This window comes from Castor canadensis, chromosome 15 (assembly GCF_047511655.1).
Source record: "Castor canadensis chromosome 15, mCasCan1.hap1v2, whole genome shotgun sequence".
In the NCBI taxonomy this organism is placed as follows: Eukaryota; Metazoa; Chordata; class Mammalia; order Rodentia; family Castoridae; genus Castor; species Castor canadensis.
In genome coordinates this window covers 18,621,942-18,645,650 of record NC_133400.1, presented here as the reverse complement: position 1 = coordinate 18,645,650, position 23,709 = coordinate 18,621,942, and the positions used below count along the sequence as shown (strand labels likewise).

The 23,709-nt window shown below is 38.1% G+C and overlaps 1 protein-coding gene, 1 long non-coding RNA gene and 1 other non-coding gene across 4 annotated transcripts in view; 2 read left to right on the top strand and 1 right to left on the bottom strand.

Moving 5' to 3' along the window:
* The window catches only part of Lrrc36 (leucine rich repeat containing 36), a 48,005-nt gene that overhangs the window by 1,464 nt on the left and 22,832 nt on the right, over positions 1-23,709 (top strand). Inside the window, exons 2-5 of the mRNA XM_020171151.2 lie at positions 9,928-10,055; positions 12,895-13,087; positions 13,864-13,960; positions 15,325-15,413. Coding sequence (XP_020026740.2) covers positions 9,928-10,055; positions 12,895-13,087; positions 13,864-13,960; positions 15,325-15,413 — 507 coding nt within the window. The remainder of the gene's footprint in view (positions 1-9,927; positions 10,056-12,894; positions 13,088-13,863; positions 13,961-15,324; positions 15,414-23,709) is intronic.
* Positions 1-23,709, bottom strand: part of LOC141417385 (uncharacterized) — a 30,829-nt gene that overhangs the window by 1,470 nt on the left and 5,650 nt on the right. Inside the window, exons 2-5 of one of the 2 annotated variants that reach the window (XR_012441926.1) lie at positions 22,992-23,037; positions 21,495-21,580; positions 16,318-16,407; positions 12,844-12,924 (exon numbers count right to left, since the gene is read on the bottom strand). This is a non-coding gene — a long non-coding RNA (uncharacterized lncRNA). The remainder of the gene's footprint in view (positions 1-12,843; positions 12,925-16,317; positions 16,408-21,494; positions 21,581-22,991; positions 23,038-23,709) is intronic. The other variant, XR_012441925.1, reaches the window with a different exon arrangement.
* Positions 42-182, top strand: LOC141417783 (small nucleolar RNA U109). The gene has a single exon (XR_012442410.1). It is a non-coding gene; the product is annotated as a small nucleolar RNA U109 (small nucleolar RNA).

Genomic DNA, 23,709 nt, shown 5'->3' with positions numbered 1-23,709 from the left:
GGCCGAGGTGGGAGGATTGCTTGAGCCCAGGAGTTCAAAGCCAGTATGGGCAACACATCAAGACTCAGTCTCAAAAATTTTTTAAAAGAAGAATAAATCCATAGCATGCTACACTTAAAAAGTTCTCAGAGCTGCCAACCTTACAGTAGAGGCTGAGTAGTAGTATATTTTTTCCTACAAAATTTTTTAATGGAGTAATGAAAATGATAAAATAAAACTTAAAAAGTAAAAAATGGAATAATGATATTGGGGGTGGTACATACCTCTTCTATTCTCCAACTAGGATAATATACGGTAGACTTTGTATTAATTTGATTGTTTTTATTTCAAGCATTTAAATAAAATTTGTGCTCATTCTAACAATTCATACAATATAGGAGTATGTAAAATAAGAGTATTCTCTCTCTTCCCTCCCCCATTCCTTTTCTATTGCATATACACACATGTACATACAGACACTTTTAAGAAAAAGACATGATGGCCCATACCTGATAATCCTAACACTTGGAAGGCTGAGGCAGGAAGATCTCAGTCCAAGGTCAGCCTGGACTACAAAGCAATTCCCTGTCTCCAAAAAAAAGTTGTTATGGCTATTGTCCCTTTTTCTCCCTTAAGAATTTTAGAACCAGCTTGTCAATTTTCATTAAAAGATTTTAAGGAGGGACATGACCCAATTTAATCCTCAAAAGTATGATTCTCAGCTATTAGAGGCCTGCTACAATAGTATAAGTAAGACATAACGAATGCTGGTTTGAACTAAGAGGATGACAATGAAGATAAAAAGGTGGATAGAAACAAGATGTATTTTGGGGGCTGAAGGGACAATATTTACAAAAAGAGGAGAAGGAAAAGGGGACACTCAGATGACACTTAGTCTTGGCTTAAGATATTGCTGGGTGGATGGTGATACCATTTATTGAAAGAGGGCATGTAAACTGTAAGAAAAATAGGTTTGGGGAAGGAGAATCAAGAGACTTATTTTGAGTGTATTAAGTTTAAAATACCAATTAGTAGTAAGATACTTAGTAGGCAGTTGCCTGCATGAGTCTGGATCTCAAAGCAGAGGTCAGGGTTAGAGATGTAGAATTTGGAGACATTGGCAAACAGTATTTGCAGCCATGGGACTTGATGAACTTACTTAAGGAGAGAATGTAGCTGGAGAAGAGAAGAAAGCTTAAGACTTGACCTTGGACTGGCAGTGTGGCTCAAGTGGTAAGAACGCCTGCATAGCAAGCGTAAGGCCCTGAGTTCAAATCCAAGTTCCACCAAAAAAGAAAAAAGACTCAACCTTTCAATGTTTAGAGTAAAAAAGGAAGAATGTGATGTTTGGAAATTTATAAAGGGTAATATATCATGAGAGTAATAGTTAACTGTGTCAAATGCTCTTGATGGACTGAACCAGTTAATGCAGAGGTCTGTTAGATTTGGCAACATGAAATTCACTAGCAACCTTGACAAGGGGAGTTTGAGAAGAATGGGGAAGAGGAGTGGTATGAAAAGGGAATGAAATCTGAGGGAGAGGAGATAGTGACAATAAGAACTTTTACTGAAAATTTTGCCTATAAAGGAGAATACAGAGGCCAGGTATAGCAGCTCATGACTGTAATCCCAGCTACTCAGGAGGCAGAGAGCTAAAGAGTTGAGGGTTGAGGCCAGCCCAGGCAAAAAGCTGAACACCACCCCCCCAGTCTCAACAAACAAACTAGGCGTGGTACACAGCTGTAATCCCAGCTATGTGGGAAGTGTAGGTAGAAGGATCACAGCACTGGCTAAAAGTGGGACCCTACCTGAGAAATAAACTAAAGCAAAAAGGACTGGGGGTGTGACGCAGGGGTACAGTGCTTACAAGAAGCCCTGAGTTCAAACTAAAAACTGCCAAAACAAAGCAAAGCAAAAACTGAGTGTGTTCAAGGTACATTTGTAGGCTGATGATAATTATTTGGTAAAGAAGGGGAAATATGCAATTATGTATTTTTTTGACTATTGAAATAAAATAATTCAATTTGTTACACAAGTAATATGGTAATTGTACAATAAAAAGTAAGTCTTGATCCCCCTCCCTGTCTCATACCCTAGAGGACTGTTGCTATTACCAATATCTTGGATAGCTTTCTAAAAATGTTTTCTTTTTTGAGATGTTCCTCTGTGTAGCCCAGGCTGGCCTCAACTCACTGTTCTCCTGCCTCAGCCTCCCAAGTGCTGGGATTACAGATGTGCACCAATGTGCACATCTGGTTTACAGTAGTAGTTTTGCTTTATCTTCTTGGGGTTTGAACTCAGGGCTTTGTGCTTGTAAAGCAGTGACTTTACCACTTGAACCACACCTCCAGTCCATTTTGCTGTGTTTATTTTGGAGACAGGGTCTCCTGTGCTATTTGCCTGTGCTGGCTCAAACCATGATCCTTCTGAGCTCAGCCTCTCAAGTAGCTAGGATTACAGGCATGAGCTACTGGTGCCTATGTCACCAAATATTCAGTCAATGTTCTCATTGACTATAAAATTGTCCTATAAAATTCTTCTTTTTCTTCTTTGAATTAAGATTCATATAAGGCCCATATGTGGCAATTGATTAATAATACATGTCTTAAATCTTACATGATCTATAGGTCCCATGCTATATAGTCTAGGCTGGCCGTGCCACCTCCTGAGTGCTGGGGATACAGGACTTTGCCACCACAGCCAACTTTGCATTTTCAATTGTATCTGAAGAAACTGGGTCATTTGTCCTGAAGAGTTCACTACAATCTGTACTCTGCTCAATGTATCTCTAAGATGTTTATCATTTTTCCTTGTTCTTTATATTTCCTATGAATTGGTAGTTAGATGGAGTTTAATCAGATTCAGGTTTGGTGTGTGTGTGTGTGTGTGTGTGTGTGTGTGTTTCTTTTTTGGCTAGACTGCTTCATGAGGAATGGTGCATACTTCTGTGAGGAAGTATCTTTTTATGATAGCCATTGAACATGACTGCCTAAATCCATTTATTCTATTATTATTCTTCATCATCTGCAGTAATTTTATAAAGATAAATTTATTCACATCAATTATTTCATTATCCCAAGGTGCAGTTTGTATAGGAAAGGCAGGATAAAAGCTTAAGTATTTTCATCTTGGTCAGTTTGAGTTGTTTTCTTAGCATCCTTCAGAGGTGACTAATGAGAGCTGTTTGTTTTCTCAGTATCATTATAAACTCATTGATTCAAATGTGTTTGTTGTGTTCAAATGCACTGCAGTTTTTACCATAATTGATGTTCAACTCACTCCACCTTTGACTAGTGGGAGATCTTTCAAAGTGATTCCTTTTCTAAAAAGTTTTATTTATTTGTAACTCTTTTATTGCCATTATAAACAAGTTTCATTAAGGGGTATTAATTCAATTTCTAAATGAGCTATAAATTATTTACTATAAAGGATAACCTGATTTGTTGTCTTCATGAATAGAACAAGTTTTTGCCCATTAGAGCTATATAGCCCATATTTTTACCTTTCTTTTCTTTCTGGTGAGACTAGGGTTTGAACTCAGGGCTTTACATTTGTGAAGCAGGCGTTCTATCACTTGAGCCACAACTCCAGTCCAAGCCTATATTTGTAAATTTGGGAAACCCAGGACTTTGTACATACTAGGCAGGTGTTCTACCACTAAGCTATAACCCCATCCCTATTTTGTTTCTGGTCTTTTTTTTTTTGTATGTGTGTGTGTGTGTGTGTGGTACTGGGGTTTGAACTCAGAACCTCTTGTTTGGTAGGCAGGTGCTTTACCACTTGAGCCATGCCCCCAGCCCAGAGGATCTTATGTTTTTGCCTGGGGCCAGCCTTGGACTGCCATCCTCCTACTTATGCCTACCTGTAGCTAGGATTATAGAAATGAACCATCATGGGGTATCATTACCTTTTTCCCCTCCGGCTGGCCTCAAGCAAGATCCAGTTTCCGATCTCTACCTACCAAGTATGCATAACTTCTTAAGACCCGCCCTTCATGTGAATTATAAACGAATGTCTGTCACTGTAGAAGTTTATCATTCAAATGATAATACTGGCTTCCTTAAAAAAATGTGATGTCTGTTCTTCAAAGTAGACTGCAGTCAATGCTAGGAATCTCTCTGTATAGCTATCTTTATCTCAACTAGCAAAAACACTATGTCTTTCTTATCATTGCTTATGTCTTCTCTTCAACAAAATTGGAGAAGAGGGCAGAACAGGTTCTGCCTGGAAGTGAGGGGGGTGGGGGGAAGAAGGAGGGGGTGGAGGGTGGGGTGTGGGGGAGAAATGGCCTAAACAATGTATGCACATATGAATAAATGAATAAATAAACAACAACAACAACAAGAAAACCAAAGTAGACTGCAGTAAAAAGCATAAGAAATGCTATGGGTAGGGCTGGTGGAGTGGCTCAAGCAGTAGAGTGCCTTTCTTTGCCTAACATGCACAAGCCTCTGTGTTTGATCCCCAGTACTGCCAAAAAAAAAAAAAAAAAAAGAATAGAGAAATGCTATAGGTAACTGATGGAAATCCTGATTATTCTTAGCTTTTGTCCCCCGTGACAGATTCTCGGGGTATTAGATCATTGTATACCACGGAACTAGCAATACACTGCTCTCAAAGTCAGGATTTTTTTTTTGCATTTTAACAGGTGTCATTCATGTACAATAAAACTCACCATTTAAAAGTATACAGTTCAAGGTCATTTAGGACACAATCCAGTTCCAGACATTTTCAGCAGCATATCAGGCAGTCATTCCTTATTTCTCACTCTCCTCAGGCCCTGGCATCTACTACTCTGCTTTCTGTCTCTATGAATTTGCCTGTTCTGTACATTTAATGTAAACAGAATAATATAATATGTGACCTTTTCTATCTGGCTTTTTTGGCTTAACATATTTCAACTGTTCATATATAATTTAGCATATATCAATAATTCATTCATTTTTATTAATTAAAGTATTTTTAGAGCAACATTAGGTTTACAGAAAAATTACACATTATATACCATTTCCAAAATATATGTACAGAGTTCCCATACATCCTTTCCCCCTTACACCTATATATCTCTCCCAGTTTCCCCTATTACTAATAACCTTGCATTAGTGTTATAATTGATAAACCAATGTTCAGACATTATTATTAACTGAAGTCCTTAGTTTAAGTTAGGATTCACTGTGTTGTACAGTTCTGTGAGTTTTGACAAATGCATGTCATGTGTCAATGATTGCAGTATGAAACAATAGCTCCACTGCCCTAAAAATTTCCTGAATTATATTTATCTTTCCCCAAATCCCAACGATCACTTTATCATTTGCCTTTTCTAGAATATCATAAAATTGGAATTACGTTGTATATAACCTTTTCAGACTGTTTTCTCTCACATAGAATTATATATTTAAGGTTATTCTATTGCTTTCCATGTCTTTATAGCTCAATTCTTCTTAATGCAGAGTTAATATTCTACTGTGTGGCTGTAACATAGTTTATCCATGTACCTGTAGAAGGACATCTTAACAGCTTCCATGCTGTGGCAATTATGAAAAAACCTACACATTGGTGTGTCAGTTTTTGTGTGGATATAAAGTTGCAGATCACTTGAGTAAATGTGATGTGCATGCTAGGTCATAGGGTAAGATGTGGTGAGCTTTTTAAGAAAGTGCCAAACTGTCTTTAGGCCGCTGAAATGTACTGCATTGCAGTCAACAATGATGGGCTTCCTGTTGCCCTACAATGTCATAACACTGGTATTATCAGTGTTTTAGATTTTGACAATTCTAGTGAGTGTGCAGTGGTATCCTATTGTTTTAATTTGTTATTTCTGAGTGACTTAAGGATCCTGAACATTTTTTCATGTTTGCCATCTGTAAATATACACATTTTTGGTGAAGTGTTTGTTCAGGCCTTTTGTCCATTTTCAAATCAGATTGCTTACTTTCTTACTGTTTATTTTTAAGAGTTCTTTGTATATTTCAGATGCCAGTCCTTTATCAGATAACATTTTGCAAATGTTTTCTCTTGCTGTATTAGCTTTCCATTATTGTAACAAATAACTGAGACAAATGAACTTATAAGAAGAAAAGATTGGGTTGGGGGCATGGCTCAAGTGGTAGAATGCCTGCCTAGTGAAGTCAAGGCCCTGAGTTCAAACCCCAGTACTGGAAAAAAAAAAAAAAAAGGAGGAAGAGGAAAGGTGTACTTTAGCTCATGGTTTCAGTCCATGGTTTCTTAGTCCATTGATTTAGAGTCCATCCCAGGCAGTATATCATGTACAAATGGAATTTGGGCCAGGTCCAGTGGGCTCACACCTATAATCCCAGTTACTTGGGAGGCAGAGATCAGAAGGATCTCAATTCAAGGCCAACCCTGGGCAAATCCCTAAGTACAATCCCCAGTACCACCAAAACAAACAAAAAGAATTATAAAATATTTGTCCTTTTGTGTCTGGTTTATTTCATTTAGCATAAAGTCTTCAAAGTCCCCACGTGTCAGAATTTTCTTCTTTTTTATAAGGGTAAGATTTCACTTTATGTATATTTCATGTTTTTATGTCCATGGATGAACATTTGAGTTGCTTCTACTTTTTTGACTATAATGAATAATGCTGCTATGAATATTGGTGTACAAGTATCTGTTTCAGTCCTTGCTTTTCAGTTCTTTTGACTACAAAGTATACCCAGAAATGAAATTGTTCTGTTGCTTTTCTTTGTTCTTATTTTCATTCTTTAGTCTTCATTTCTGAAATGATCTTTTAATTTTTCTCTTCATTCTTTATTGACTTCCATTTTCTTTTTTTTTTAGATAGGATTTCATTATGTAGCCTAGGCTAGTTGTGAACTCCTGCCTCAGTCTCCCAACTGCTGGGATTACTGGCATGTGTCACCATGCCTGGCTGAGTTCTGTCTTCTCTATTTCTAAATCTTCCTTTTCTTTCTGATCACCTTTCTGAATTTTCTTAATTTACCTTTCTGAATTGCATTCTTAGCAATTCTCAAATTATTTGGTCTCAAGATCCTTTTGCACTCTTAAAAATTATTGAGAGCTGGGCACAGTGGCTCATGCCTGTAATCCTAGCTATTGGGGAAGTAGAGACAGAGAATATGGAGGTTTGAGGTCCAGGCAAAAAGCTAGTAAGACCCCCATCTTAATAAGCTGGGCCTGGTGGTATGCACCTGTCATCTCAAATAGGAATATTTTGATCCAGGCTGGGAATAATCTCAAGACCCTATTCAAAAAATAAATAGAGCCCAAAGGGTTGGTGGTGCTGAGTGCCAGTGGCTCATGCCTATAATCCTAGATTTTCAGGAGGCAGCCCGGGCAAATAGTTTGTGAGACCCTATCTCAAGAAAAAAAAAAAAAAACACGAAGAAAGGTGTAGGACCTGAGTTCAAACCCCAGTACTGAGGAAAAAAAAAAAACCCTTCAAAAAGGGCTGGTGGTATGGCTTAAATGATAGCGCACTTGCCTAGTAAGCTCAAGGCCTTGAGTTCAAACCCCAGTACCACCAAAACAATTATAAATAAAAATTTATTTTGTTTTATTATTAATAAAATTTTAATTATTATTGTTTTATTAATATGGACTATATTAATGTTACCAAATAGAAAGTAAAACTGATAGATAAAAATGTGTTTATTAATTCATTAAGAGATAGCATAACATGTCTATACATGCTAACATGATATTTTTATGAAAAATCACTATTTTTCCCCAAAAAATCAGCAAGGAGAGTATAATTGACTTATATTCATATCAATCTTTTTAATGTCTTGTTTAATATAACCAGATTCTCATATCTGCTTCTAACTTCAATCTGCCATGATATTTTGTTTTCTTTGAAATATGTGGGAAAAAAACCTGGCCCTGCACAGATAGGTGGTTGGAAAAGGGAGGAGTATTTTAACAGACTTTCAGAGGGTTGTGGTTATTTGTCTTCTTTGAGAAGACATGAAAACTGGGAAAATGATGGTTTCTTAAAATTTAGTTGTGTATGGTTTTTCCTGGGGCTTGCCTCAAATTACTAGTCTCCCAATTTCTGCCTCTGGAGTAGCTGGGATTACAGGCATGAGCCCCCATACCATGAAAATAATTTTTAAAGATCTCTGTAGTTGTTTCAGAGACCACTAGGGGCCTAGGAACCATTCTGAAAACTGCTGCATTATAATGATATCTTCCATTTGTTTTGTGCATGTCCTTCTCGAGTGCTTTCCTTTTTTAGGGATGCTATTCTACTTCTTTTTCTTTTTTCTTAGAATTACCCTCCTATAAAAAATTTGACAGTAATCCCTTTCTGTGGTTCTCTGTTTAAAAGTGCAGTAAGTTTTTCTATACTTCTACGTGGTAAGGTCGGGCCAGATTAGTTTTCTCAAGGGTTTGGAGCTCCCTCTCCTGTTGTATTTGCAAAGTATGATAAAACATGACCTTATGCTTCCTGAGATCTGTCATCTCGTGTCCCTCCACACACCTAGATCTGGGCCTTCCATCCTTTGTGTGCCCAACATGCCTGCTGCATTCAATGTAGATTCTCTTCCCACTAATTTCTCCCTGGTATGGGTCTTGTCTTGAATGAGATCTTCAGTTTATGACTTTTATTATGGGGCCCAGACTGCTCCAACACTGTAAATTTTTATTTCAATGCAGTTTTTTGGCATTCGCCTGAAAGTTGAACCCTGAAGAACCCCTTTCCAGTTTTGGTTACCATTCTCAGTTTGGCCCACCATGCTTGCCAGAAAGTTCCTGTTGGCAGTTTTGAAGCTCTTCTATTTTTTTTGGGCGGGGGGGTGGGTACTGGGGTTTGAACTTAGGGCCTACACCTTGAGCCACTCCATCAGCCCTTTTTTGTGATGGGTTTTTTTGAGATAGGGTCTCACGAACCATTTGCCTAGGCTGTCTTAGAATTGCAATCCTCCTGATCTATGCCTCCTGAGTAGCTAGATTACAGCTGCGAGCCACCAGTGCCTGGCTTGAAATTCTTCTTTTTTCAGTGCTGCTAGAAGTCTAGTTGACTATCCTCTACTTATTAACACACACACACACACACACACACACACACACACACAACACGTACAGAAATGCACACAGGCATGTATTTTTTTTTCTTTAAAACACAATTATACACAAAAAAATCATACTTTTCCTCTCATTTAATATCATGGATAGTTTCCATATGAGCATCTATCTACAAATCTACCTCATTCTTTCTAATGGCTGCAAAACAGTGTTTAACACTCACAGAGACAGCACTTACCATGTGCCAGCCCCCCCCACCCCCCACACTTTATCTCAGGGCCTTGTGCATGCTAGGCAAGTACTTTACCACTGAGCTACACCCCTATCCCATAGGCACTGTTCTAAATTTTGTATATCTGTTAATTTAATCCTTACAATACCACGCAAGTTAAGTACTATTATTTACCTGCATTTTATAGATGAAAAGGCTAATTCACAAAGAGGCTAAGTGACCAGTAAGTGGTCATAGATCTAGTGCCTCATTCTTTGTGTCAGTGCACACAAAGCTGTCTAGTTCTACTCTTCTCCTGAGGGACCCTTTGACAATTTTCTCTTGCTTTCTTTCTTCTATCTCAAAACCTTTCTGAAATTGACATCCTTGTGCTGTATGGTATATATTCTGGTAACATTTTGAGACTATTTTCCATAAAGCTGAATCCTAGCAGTGGGGTTGCTCAATTTCTTTATAAATTATGTTTTGAGATTTTTGTTTTTGGAGACTTTTACTGCATCCTTCCAGAATGAGAACCCTAAGGGCTCGATAAAACTAAGATTTGGTGTATCAGACCATATTGCTGGTTTTAAAAAGAAAATAGAATGTTATGAACCTTGGCTGTAGCCCTTTTACAGATGGGTTATGGGAGGAAGGAAGGCCTATTTTCACTGACTCTGCTGGTTATTCAAGCAGAGATCATAACATATCTACCAATGGTCTTTTTTCAGAACTGGTGGAGTCTCTTTCATTGCAGGGATCTTATGCTGGAAAAATCCATTCCATTGGCGATGCCTTCAGAAATTTTAAAAATCTCCGATCCTTAGATTTATCAAGGAATTTGATCACTAGCCTAAAGGTAGGTTCTATATTCTATGACCAGCCAGCTCAGTCCAACTTGTTTTTTGATTAGAAAAAATAAGAGATAGATAATTTCGGCCTGAGGAGTATAGGGTCTTCCTTTTAAATGCTTTCAACTAAATTGCATTATTCACCATAGAATTCTTTCAACTTTGCTCTATGTATAAAATAATTTCTTATAAAATATTGGGTAACATTCCTTTTGAACTCAGAAAAAACAATATTAAGTTTTCATTGTTGAGGGCAATAGTATAAATTTCCATGTGAGTAAAAACATTATGAAGACAATTGATAAGTACAGATTCTTAGTCCCTACTCTGAGAGTAGATCTGCTTTAGTAGGTCTGGGTGGGCTCAAGACATACCCAGGGGACTCTGATGATGGTGGTACATGGGACACATATGGAGAAACACTGGGCCACATTGTCACTGTGGGATTTTTATAGGAGGAGCAGGAAATGGTGATCTCACAAAAGAAAAATGAAAACTGTCCAGGTCAGAAGCTGATGGAGAACAGGGCAGTACAGGAAAGTAGGAAGGAGCAGGTTTCAGCAGTGTATGGGAGTGGATTGCCCAATACACACAAAGAGCTTTGCAAACGAGTGTGCATGCACTGCACAGCATGGCAGATTTGTTTGCTTTGTGGTAGCTCCTCAAATGGTACTTCTTCCACAGGTTCCCATTTTGCCTCAGCTAAAGCCTTTCTATGGAAGACTAGAGAGGACAAAGACTCACAACTACTATCTAGGATTAGTTAACAATCTCCTGTATTTTTCTGCCAATTTTGCACTTCTTAGGGGATACATGTTCACACACTATCCAGACCTCGTCCCAAGGTCTAATTAAAAGCCCTAAAAGGTAAAGCCCAAACAAGATCAAATTTCCACCTAGGATTCTAAAAGCAGAAACTCCAAATTGAATTAGATATTTAGATTATTTTTTAGTAGCCATTTATATTTGGCTCATCTGTTTCAGAATTAATTATTTTAGAGTTGCTTAGCTCTCCTGTTTATATATATATATATATATATATATATGTTTGTTTGTTTATTTGTTCTTTTTATGCTAAAAAATTAAGTGAACATTGCTGTAATTTGAATTTTTACTCCTTTCCACTTCTATAAACTGGATGAAAAACTATAGTGAAGATTAAGTAAGCTAACATGTAATCAAAACATAACACATACAAGACTTCTGGTAGTGCTTGGCATTGAGGAAGCACTTAGTAAATATTAGTTTTCTACAGTCTTTGCATCTATGACTTATCTGCTTATATTCATCTCTAGCTGGTCTGAATTAAGTTTCTCAATTTTCTTAGGGAGAATGTTTTTGTGATTATTTCTAGCATAATGTTGGAGAACACAGAAATTCATGCCAACTGGGAAAAGTGAGAGGAGGCTAGAAATTATTTTCTTGATTTTTATACTGAGAGACATTAACAGACTGTTCCGACATATAAAAGACAGTCCTAATGGTGTACTGCCCTGAGAGTGGGACTAAAGGCACTGATAACTATCCCTAACTACTAACCCTTTAATAATATAAAAGTTAGTGAAATTAAAAAAAAGGAAGAAATATATCAAAATGTAAACAGGGTTCTGTTCAGGAATGTTTTGAATATATCTTTGAGTTTTCCAAATTTCATACAATAAGAAAATGGTAATTTTTAATGAGAGAATAATAAAAATATTATTTTATAAATACATAATGGAAAATAATTTCACCATTCTGAAATGATTCTTTATGACAGAGTTCCTTTACGGCAAACATTTTAATATATGAAAAATACATGATTATATATACCTGACTATGTTTTGAAATTTTGTCCTGAAATTTAGTATTTGGTAAAAGCAACTAACTAGGCCTGGCATGGTGGTATACAGTTATAATCCCAGCACTTGAGAGGCAGAGGCAGGAGTTTGTAAGATTGAGACTAGCCTAAACTACATAGTGAGTTCCAGGTCAGCCTGTACTGCAAAGTGAGATCCTGTCTCAAAAACAAAAATAAGAAACAACAACAAAAAGGCAGTGAAATAGCTAAATACATGCAAATTAAGTAATTCTTTTCAATAGCAGGTTTCAACAGAAAAGGAAAACTGACTTTTCCTCTCCATTTTCCCATTCCTGATTATACTGTTACCAGTTAAATAGGAGAGTGGGGCTGCTAAATCCACAGAAAGAGAACTGAAGGAGAAATATTTCTACTAAGAAGAACAAATGGGGAGCTTGTATGATGGCAGTAACTCTGAGAGGGAAACAGGGACCAAGGGATTCCTAGACTGTTCCATTGGGGAAGACCTGGAGATAGTGTTGTTTTGTTTCTAAGTAATACATTGACACTACAAGTGAGGTGTTAAGACATAAAGATAACACACACACACACACACACACACACACACACACACACAGACACATACACACATTGCCCTTCTTGCCCCGAAGCAGGTCTTTCCTCTCGTAAACTGAGATTCTTATGGAGTCAGGAGAGTAGCTTGGGCCAAAGAGGCTTGGCCTAGCTACCAACAGGAAGGATCGAATTGGGAGAATGATTGGGGAACCAATACACAGTGAAAATCAGTTACAGATGTTTGAATGTCAGATTTTATAAAGGAGGAAATGTATTATACATGCTAATTCTTTAATGTTTAGTACACCCAATGCCCATGGACTGTAGTGTTCTTATTCTCAGGCAACTGAACAGGAATTCCAGACCTGCCTTTCTCATGGGTGACTCTGGTAACAGACAAATCTAAGGCTGAAAAGTAATAGATACATTTCCATCTTTACCTTGAGATTTCTCCCAATGTGCAGTTTTATAATGTGGTCTTTTCCTTGCAGGGTATCCAGTATTTATGTTCACTCCAAGACCTGAATTTATATTATAACAACATCCCTTCATTAGTGGAAGTGTCCCGTCTACAGCCTTTACCCTTCCTCAAAGAACTAGATTTGAGACTCAATCCTGTTGTAAGGAAAGATACAGATTATAGGCTCTTTGCTGTGTATACGCTGCAAACTCTGGAGAAACTGGGTGAGACCTTCCTCTTCTGTTCCTTCCCCAGCATCTTACTTGAAGTCAGCTGCTCCTTAATCTTTTGGATGTTGGCCAAGAGTGTGCACTGGCAGAAGACATTTGTTTATCAATATTTATGTAACTCTTTGTGTTAGCAGGATGTATGACGAGTACTTTTATTGTTTACTGAATAACCATCCATGATTTTATCAGTTACTTCCAGCTTTAGTTTTCTTCAACTGATGGTTTCACCACTATTTCCTCCCCAACACAAAATTTCCAAGCTGAGACTTGTTTTTCCAGGTGCCCCAACTTTGCAACTGTTTTAGCAATAGAAAACTAATACAACAGTTCTTTGGGGCTTAGTTGACAAGGAACAAGAAATATCCCTCTGAATGAGCTGGACTGTATTTCCTTATAATTTTATCGAATATGTATTTCTTATTGATACAAAAATTGACTTCACAAGGCCCTTAGAAAGTCATTGCAGGAAACAGTTAATTTTTTCAGAAAATGGTGTAGCTTTCAGCAGTAACATAAGATTGTCTGCTGTCCAAGCTCCACTTTCCTGAAGGGGTAGTTACCCTGCGTGCCAGTTGTTGCTATGGCATCCTTGTAGTCTCCCTGAGTTACTGTTTGCTCCAGTGACAACATAATAGCATTATGTTGTGACCTGTCTCTAACACACAAAGATAAACCAGCTCATTAGTTTTTCCTCTGTAAATATGATCTTCTGGCCCACTACCATTTACTCCAAAAAAGAAACATGCTCAGACCATGGTTTCTGCCTCCAGATGATCGAACTGTACGTGACAGTGAGAGGAAAGCTGCCAAGCTGCATTTTAGTCAATTGGGCAACAGTGAAAATTTTCTATTAGAGGTGGAAAAAAGGTAAGAAAATTTTCTACAAACTCTTTTTAAGTTGTTTCTAGACATGTCATAGTAAATTTCTGCTTAACTTTTTTTTTTTTTGAGTGGGATTGGGGTTTGAACTTAGGCTTCATGCTTATAAAGTAGGTGCTCTACCACTTGAGCCACACCTCCAGTCCACTTTGCTCTTGTTATTTTTGAGATGGGGTCTTGAAAAGTATTTGCCCTGGATGGTCTCAAATTGCATTCTTCCTGAGCTCAGCCTTCCAAATAACTATGTGAGCCGCCAAGACCTGGCTTTGCTTAACTTTCTTCGTTTTCCAGCAGAAGGCTCCTACCGGTTGTAAGACTACTCAGATCTGGAATAAAAGTATCAATTCAAATTTATCTTGGATGAGAATCTGGCTCTCATTGGGTTCATGCCCGCTTTCTAGAACTATTAAGTTTGCTTTGAATATAACTCTTATAACTCCAAAGGTGGTGTTCACAGTTTATAGACAGTGACACTATGAGATCATTAGCCTCATCAATGCCTATCAACCCTTCCTTGGTAGAATTACTGCAAGGTTTTTTCCTATTGAATAAGCAACAGTCAGCAAGACTGTTAGAGATAAATTTGTGAAAGCAACAAAAGAAAAGCACCTCTCTAAAAAACAAAGAATAAACAGACCTAGAGTGTCTCAAGTGTCTAAATGGTAGATTTTTCCTTTTCTTTTTACTGAAATCATATCAAATGAAAGCACATATCTTCTACCCTAGCCCCATGCTTTTTAAAAAACTAGCTTTATTGTTTTTGAAAGTTAGAAGTTCATTGCAATTTAAATAATACAGAATAGGGACTGGCGGGGTGACTCAAGTGGTAGAGCATCTGCCTAGCAAATGTAAGGTTCTTGAGTTCAAACCAATAAATAAATGAATAAATAATACAGAAAAGCACACTGAAAAAGTCACAATCACTCTATATATTGTCACTGAAAGTTAACTACTAGTAATATTTAGTATACATTTTCTAGGCATATGTACTATAAATACATATAGATATATTTATTAACCTATTGGTCTAGTCTATTAGTATATTTTTTGGTGACAAAATTAACACATGCTTATTGTTGACAATTTGGAAAGTACAGGAAAAAAAACCACAAGGAATCAAGTAACTCATAATCCCACCACCCAGAAAGAAACACAATTACATTATGGTAAATAACCTTTTTTTTTTTTACAGTACTAAGGCTTGTATTTTAAAAACATAGTTAAACTATAGTTCCCCTAGAGCATTAGGGGAAAAAGTCTGACCACCATGAACTTAATGTTTTCTAAACAGCATGGACTATTGATCTTGGAAGTTTTCTTTTGAGTTTTAAATAAATTCTTTTATGTGACAGCTCTAGGGTGAAGACAACAAAAAACTGTGTGACAGATGAGGGTTCTGCATCAAAAGTCAATACTGATGTTGACACCAGGATTGAAACAGGTCAGTGTTTTCTCTGTGATCATAAAATAACCAGACATCAGTTGTCTCTGCTGTTATACCAACCTTAGGTTGGTAGGGTGAAGACAAAGTAGTTGAGAAAGCACATATTTGAAGCAAGCCCAAGATTTATTGGCTATATTTTCCTTGTTTCCTCCTACTGTCAGAAGGATCCTGTGTTGAGCAGGTATAAACCAGGACCTTTCAAAGCACAAGCTATACTGAGAGAGTTCAACTTAATTGACATCATTTTATGTCATTCATATGCCCTAAAATTACATTGGCCAGCCTACCAGCCTTTGGGCACTGCTAAAATTATTGATTTTTCTTAGTCAGAGACTTATGACTGCCACCATGCACTGTATATCCTGGGCCTCCTGGGCTCTCCAACCAAGTACCTTCCCAACTGCAGAATCTTTTGTGTTTGTGCTACATGTCTGTAAACACCATTAATATTTCAATATGATTAAAGTGGTTATTTTACATTAATGCTCATGCCACAGGCTAGGACAAAGCTAGGAGAAATTGCATCCAATGAATCCTTATGGATTAACCTGACACACTCATACCAGTTCAATCAGATAACTTTTTTTTTTTTTTTGCAGTATTAGGGTTTGAACTCAGGGCCTCATGCTTGCTAGGGCAGGTGCTCTTACTGCTTGAGCCACTCTACCAGCCTTGTTGGTTATTTTTGAGATAAGATCTTGCTTCATCCCCAGGCCATCCTGGACAGCAGTCCTCCTATTTGTGCTTCCCTGTGTAGCTGGGATCACAGACCCATGCCACCATATCGAGCCATTGGTTGAGAGGGGGTCTTACAAATTTTTTGCCCAGGCCAGCCTTGAACTGGGATCCTCCCAATCTCCACCTTCTAAACAGCTAAGATTATAGGCTTGAACCACCTTACCTGGCCCAGATGAACTTTTTACTTGAGAAAACTTTCTTCTGTCTCAAGGTCTCTGTCCCTTTGAAGGATCTATTCAATTATATACGAACTCTAAAAAAATCAGTAGATTTAGTAAAATCCCAGCAGTGACTTTAAAAGAGTAACTCTGTAGTTTAGACATTAAGAGTTTTTAGTTTATAACATACGTTTTGTTTTTCTGACTTCTTATTTACCCATATGAATATTTATTAAGTTATGTTCACAATATTTCATGATAGAATAAGCCATATGTGAAGTATGATTTTATTTTTCTTTCCTTGAGGTCTCACTGCACATAAGTGATAGTAGTATGAAATGCTTATTTCATTTTAAAAGACATTTTTTTTACTGGTGGAGTGGCTCAAGTAGTAAGAGCACCTGCCTAGCAAGCATGAGGCCCTGAGTTCAAACTCCAGTGCCACCAAAAAAATAAATAAGAATCATCCTTTTGCCGTGTGCCTGTGGCTCACACCTGTAATCCTAGCTACTCAGGAGGCAGAGATTAGGAGGATCAAGTTTTGAAGCCAGACCAGGCAAATAGTTCACAAGACCGTATCTCAAAAATATCCATCACAAAAAATGGCTGGTGGAGTGGCTCAAGGTGAAGGCCCTGTGTTCAGGCCCCAGTACTGCAAAAAAAAAAAAAAAAAAAAAAAATTATTGTTTTTCCCTTTGGAAATACTGAGGTTTGGATTGGACTCAGGGCTTTGAGCTTGGTAGGCAGGAGCTCTACCACTGAAGTCATGTCCCCAAGTCCCCCAAAGCATTTTTTTATATTTAAATTTTAAGCAATTTTTAATAATAATTTGGCAACTATTGAATGCATGAAGAACATTTTAATTACTCAGAATCCCAATAAAGAGAATCCCAATTAATATTTTGGATACAGATTTCACTGGTATACAACTTTTGGTATACATCATAGTGTTTTTTTCTACAAACACTTATATATCTATTTCCACACAGAGAAAAATGCTTTGAAGCATAATTTTACAGCTTTTTTTTGTAAGAGCTGAATTTCATTCATTTTGTATTATGTCATTAGCACACACAAAGATTTACTCCACGAGTAAAAATGTCTTAAATTGTACAATCTCTACTGAGAACAAACTGCTTTACTAGACAGATGGCCCATTTTGAAGGGTTCTTGGAAGCACCAGCTGTTGTCTGGATTTTTTAATATAAAATTTATTTTGCTACTGGGAGAAGTTAAAGAGCTTTGTTTTCCACTGCAAATTGTGTTTGTGCTGGATCCCTGAGGAGGATGGCCAGTAAGCACTGTTGATAATCCAATATGATTAAAGCTGTTATGCTGTGTTGTTAATGGTCATGCCACAGGCTAGAAGAAAGCTGTCCTGGAGAACAGCTGCCACTAGCTTGGTTGTTCAAAACAGTGATTTTCTACCACGCATTAAGAACAGGCAGGGAACTCCCACTCCCACTGTCTTGGATCCTCATCCTGTTCTCTTAATCATATAATCTTTGATTCAAAGGCTCCTTTCTCTTCCCATACACCCAAAATAAACACACCTAGGCTATGTCTTTAGTCTCTTGTGTTCTTTCTCTACTCTTTGCCCTTCTTGATCTAATCTAGTTCCAGTTTTATTTATGTCAATAGATTTGTTATTTTATATTGTCATATGTTAAAAATGCTGGGAATGAATTTAAAAAAATGCTGGTCTAGCTTTGACATGCTGCCCCAGTCTCTCTCTGCATCAGACCTTCACTCTTCACCAACCAGCAATATACACTTGGAGTCACCACTGTATAACTTTCTTCAAGCTAAATATGTCTCCCCAAAACCCCCCAAAAAACAAACACCTAAACAGCTCTTCGAGTTTCATCATTGTCACCACACCTCTCCCATCACCAGAATCATATATATGGTGATTTTATATGTATACACTTTTTTTTTGTGGTACTGGGGCTTGAACTCAGGGCCTTCACCTTGAGCCACTCCACCAGCCTTATTTTTGTGAAGGGTTTTTCGAGATAGGGTCTCGTGAACTATTAGCCCGGGCTGGCTTCCAACCTCAATCCTCCTGATTTCTGCCTCCTGAGTAGCTAGGATTACATTCATGAGCCACCAGCTCCTGGCACTAGAATCATATTGAGGTTTGCAGCTGCTATTCCTCTAAGGCCCATCTGAATGTCCACACTCTTCAGTTTGATCTACAACTAAGTCCTCCTTTCCATTTCTTAATAGTCTCTGTCTAACAGACCTTATTTGGTTTTTGTTTGTTTGGTTTTGTTTTTTTGGCGTTACTGGGGCTTGAACTCAGAGCCTACACCTGAGCCACTCCACCAGCCCTTTTTTGTGATGAGTTTTTTCAAGATTGGGTCTCAGGAACTATTTGCCTGGAGCTGGTTTCGAACCACAATCCTCCTGATCTCTGCCTCCTGAGTAGCTAGGATTACAGGTGATGAGCTGCCAGCGCCCATCACCAGACCTGCGTGATATTTACTGAGCATAAATGCTAGCCCAGGTACTGTCTATGATCTCATTTAATCCTCACAACCTTGAAGTTAGTTTGACAGGTGAGGAAGCCGAGACCCAAAAAGGTAAAATAACTTGCCCTACTTGGACAGTAAGTGGCAGATCTGGGATGCCAACTCTGGTCTGTATATAATCAAAGTCCTCCTACTGTCTTCTTTTCATTCATTCTTTGCTGCCAGATTAAATTCTCTAAAATCACAGCTGTGATCAGCCAGGGGCTGGTGGCTCACGCCTGTAATCCTAACTACTTGGGAAACTGAGATGGGGAGGATTTTGGCTTAAGGCTAGCCCAGAAAAACAGTTCAAAAGGCCCCATCTCCAAAATAACCAAAGCAAGATGAAGTGGAGGTGTGGCTCAAGTGGTAGAATACCTGCTTTGCAAGCACAAAGTCCTGAGTTCAAACCCAGTCACATATATATATATATATATATATATATATAGAGAGAGAGAGAGAGAGAGAGAGAGAGAGAGAGAGCTGTGATGATTAATTATATGTGCATGATCAAAAGCTTCCATAAATCCCACTTAGCTACTACTTTAACCTGGCATACAAATCTCCCCTGGGCTCTGGCCACAACTTCTCTCTTCAGCCTAACTTGAAACTTTATCTCTTATTTCTCCACTATAATGGCCAATGCTCCAATCAAACCAGACCATTCGTTCCTCCCCATATAGTCCTTCCTTCTTCCCTCCTCTAACTGTAAACTATGCTGACCATCTGGATGCTTTCATCAAATCCTACCCTTTCTTTATGACCTAGCTCAAAGTTCTTTCCTTTCAGAGAAGCTTTTTTGATTCCTCAGCCAATAATATATTTCTATTTTTGTAAATTCATATAACTTATCTTTTGGAATATGTATTCCAAAGCAAATATTCCCTGAAGCATTTCCAGCATCATTAGAAAAAAGATTACCTGGCATGTTTCAGCACTCAGGAGATCATAAATTCCAGGTCAGCCTGGGCTATATGGTGAGTTTAAGACCAGCTTGGACTACATTGCAAGACTTTGTCTCAAAACAAAACAAACAAAAGGCAAAGATGAAAGATATAAGTAACAATTTCAGGCCGTGTATATGAAAATGTCAAATGAATGAATGGTATCATCAGTATTCCTCAACCTCAAGGCTGTGGACCCCTAAGCCAGGTATATATCACAGACAGCTCAAGACTATTTAACTTTGTGTTTTTATTTCATGGCAATTATGCAAAATATTGGGAAGATATAAAGTCAAAAAAAAGCTTCTTTGGCTGGGTGCTGGTAGTTCACACCTGTAATCCTAACTACTCAGGAGGCAGAGTTCAGGAAGATCAGGGTTCAAAGCCAGCCCCAGGCAAAAAGTTCATGAGACACTATATGGAAAAAACCCATCATAAAGAAAGGGTCAGTGGAGTGGCTCAAGTGGTAGGAGTGCTGGTCTAGCAAGCATGAGGCCCTGAGTTCAAACCCCAGTGCTACCAAAAAATAAATAAATAAACATAAAGCTTCTTTGTGGTAATAAACTATTTTTTACATTGACCTTTATTTTTCAGAGTTTTTGAATTCATAGCAAAATTGAGCTTCCAGTTTGCTTTTCAGATAGGGTCTTGCACTTTTACCTGAGCTTCTTTTACCTGAACTTCTATTCTCCTACATATGCCTCCCAAATAGGACCACAGGCCTGCATCACCAACCCAGCTTGTTTTGGAGATAGGATTTTGCTAACTTTTACTCAGGCTGATCTGAAACTGAGATCCTTCTATCTCTACCTCCTGATTCTTCCATGTCTTTTGTTTGTTTGTTTGTTGTTTTGTATTGTTTTGTTTTATCTCACTGTATAGCTGGCCTGGAAATCACTATGTAACCAAGACGGTCCTTGAACTCTTGATCCTCTTGCCTTTTCCCAAGTTCTGGGATTACAAACCCAGCTCTTTTTCATGTCTTTTCATGGGTTGCTAGCTAATTTCTTCATAGTGCTGAATATTAGTCTATTATCTGGATATACCACAATTTACTTATCCATTCACCTTCTGAAGGACATCTTGGTTGTTTTCAAGTTCTGAAATTATGAAAAAAGTTGCTATAAACATCCCTGAACAGGTTTTTGTGTGGGCATAAGTTTTCAGTTTATTTGGATAACTATCAAAGAACACAATTGATGGATTGTATGAGCTTTGTAAGAAGTGGCCAAATTGTCTTCCTATATACTCTGTTTAAAATATCTTTTATATACTGAGTTTAATTTCTTAAATTGTAATTCCTCAAAGTGGACTTATATTCTCAAAGTTTATTAAAATATTGAGCTGGAGATCATGCTATTGAGTTGTTGATCATGCTATAGAAGCTGAAAGTGTCCTGGGGTAGTGGAGAAAAGCTTTGTGGCAGATGTGGAAACAAAGCCATCAGAACTTAAAAGCTGTCCAGCCTTGGGATTCCCTAAGGGGAGGCGTAGCATGCTCCAGTTGGTGGGAGTGGTGTGACCAGCTGTGTACAGGCAATGAGCATGGCAGGTCATGAAGAAAGTTGGAGAAACAGTTTGAGTTGGGGTAGAAGATAAGGTTGTAAAGCAATGAATGTCTTATTAATGAGAATTTACATTTATCTTGCAGTAGATATATGTATATAGCACATATGGACTCTGAGGTGAAAGTAACTCAATTCACTCTTCTAGCCAATACTCTTACCTTTAAATAAAATCAGGTCTGGGGATGTAACTCTGTAGTTGAGTGTTTGCTTAGCATGCATGAGGCTCTAAATTTGATCCCCAGTACTGCAAGAAAAATAAATAAAGTTACACCTAAAATGTACTGATCTAATGAATATTTTATTTTTAAAGAGCAAAGAAAAATTCACCACAAAAAAATTCGCAGCAGGGTGCTGGTGACTCACGCCTGTAATTCTAGTTACTTGGGAGACTGAGATTAGGAAGATCATGGTTTGAGGGCCAGTCTGGGCAAATAGTTTGTGAGAACCCCATCTCCAAAATAACTCAAACAAAATGGACTGGAAGAGTGGCTGAAGTGGTAGAGCACCTGTGCCCTGAGTTTAAACCCCAGTTCAACCAAAAAAAAAAAAAAAAATTCACGTCAGTGACTCATTCCCGTGCTAGCAGATATGTCAGTTCTTCTTTAGAAGTCATTGAAACCCATCCCATTTCAACCTGTTGATCCTTTACCAGCTCAGTTTAGTTGAGATGGACTTTTAGCTGGATACAGGTCATTATGAAATATCAGAGACACCCTCCCCCACAAAATAGTGACTTAAACAAGATAAAAGTTCATTTCTGTCTCATATAGAAATCCAGATGTTAGCAGTCTAAGGCGTTTATGTGAAGTTTCCTAAGAGGTGAATAATGAAAGGTGGGGGTTGCAACTAGCACTCTTGACACAGTGGAAAGGAGAGCAATTCAACAAACAAGTGCGTATCTACTGGGCAGATCCTGTTAGGCAGCCAAGGAAATGACACAATAGTGTCAAATCTTAATGTACTCCCAATCCAGAGTGATTTATCATAGCTAATTAGGTCACAAGTCAGGCTGAGACAAGAGTTCCACTGTGGCAGAGATAGAGCTGTAGGAGGAGGAGCCCTGGGGAAAGGCTTTACAAGAGAGGAGACACTTAAGTTTGCCATTCAGTGGCATAATTGAAAGAAAGGGGCAGTCAATAAAAAGAGAAAAGCAGCAGTAAATCCAGGTAGGACAGGTGAGGAAACTGGTCAGCAGCAAATACAGGTATGATAGATCAGGAAACTGACTCAGCTTGTAGATAGAGTTTAGGCTAAGTTGCAAGATTCTCTTTCTTAATCATATTCATTTTACTTCCTTGAAAATGGGTAGCAGAGATGTTTTCGAGAAGAGGTAAGATTAAATGTGATATATAGAGAGAACTCAAGCTAGATTCAGTCAGACGGACAGGAACTAGTGACAGTAGTATCAGAGGAAGATAATGAGGATTTGTTCCGAGTAGCACAACAGCAGCAGGAAGTGCAGCTTGAGGCTGGGCATGGTGGTGCACATCTCTAATCCCAGTACTTGGGAGAAGGAAGCAGGAGGATAACGAGTTCAAGGCCAGCCTGGGTTACAAACCCAGCTTCCAAAACCAGTAACTAACTAGCTCAATCAATTTCTAAATCTTTGAGGACATGAAAAGAAAACTTGGAGATAAAACATCAAGTATTTTTACCTGCAGTGTTTTGCTACAGGGTCCAAACTTCTGAAAACTTGCATTTCTGAATAAAGGAAACAACAGATATTTAAGGTGAAAAATACAAAGTTACTGAGGTTACAGTTCATGGTGGGAAAATACTAATTTCTTCTCACGATTATCGTATCTGCAATATTTATTATGCATTAATATTTTAAAAGTTGGGATTAAGGTTTTGAAGATTAGCAATTCAAAGAAAACAGCAGGCTAAACACATAGTTCAAGTAGGCTAGCAAGCACAAAGCTCTGAGTTCAAATTCCAGCGCCACAAGAAAAATAAAAAGCTAAAGAAATGGCTCACAACTTCATTTATTTCAGAGATTAGTGAAAAACAAGTTATTTCTGCTCTTAAAATTTTAAGAGAAGAAAGAAGGTTGAGCAGAGAGAGAGCTCTGGGGTAAGAACAGCCCTTTCCTTCAGAATGTCCCTTACCAGGCTGAAATGTCTGAGCCTTTGTACCCTGCCTAACTTAGTCACTGGAAGGGTGTGACATCCGGAGGTGGTAGACCCTAGAAAGCAAACAGCTGAAGTGTCCTTCCATAGATAGATATCAAGTCCTTCCTTGAAAGGAGTCTGGGTAGTGCATTTCTATTTCAACCTCCTGTGGATTGCAGGGTCTGGCCAACTGCGTGAAGCAGAGCCTCCCCCAGCTGTGATGCTGTTAGCTGAAGTAGCCAACTATGAGTTCTTTGCCGCT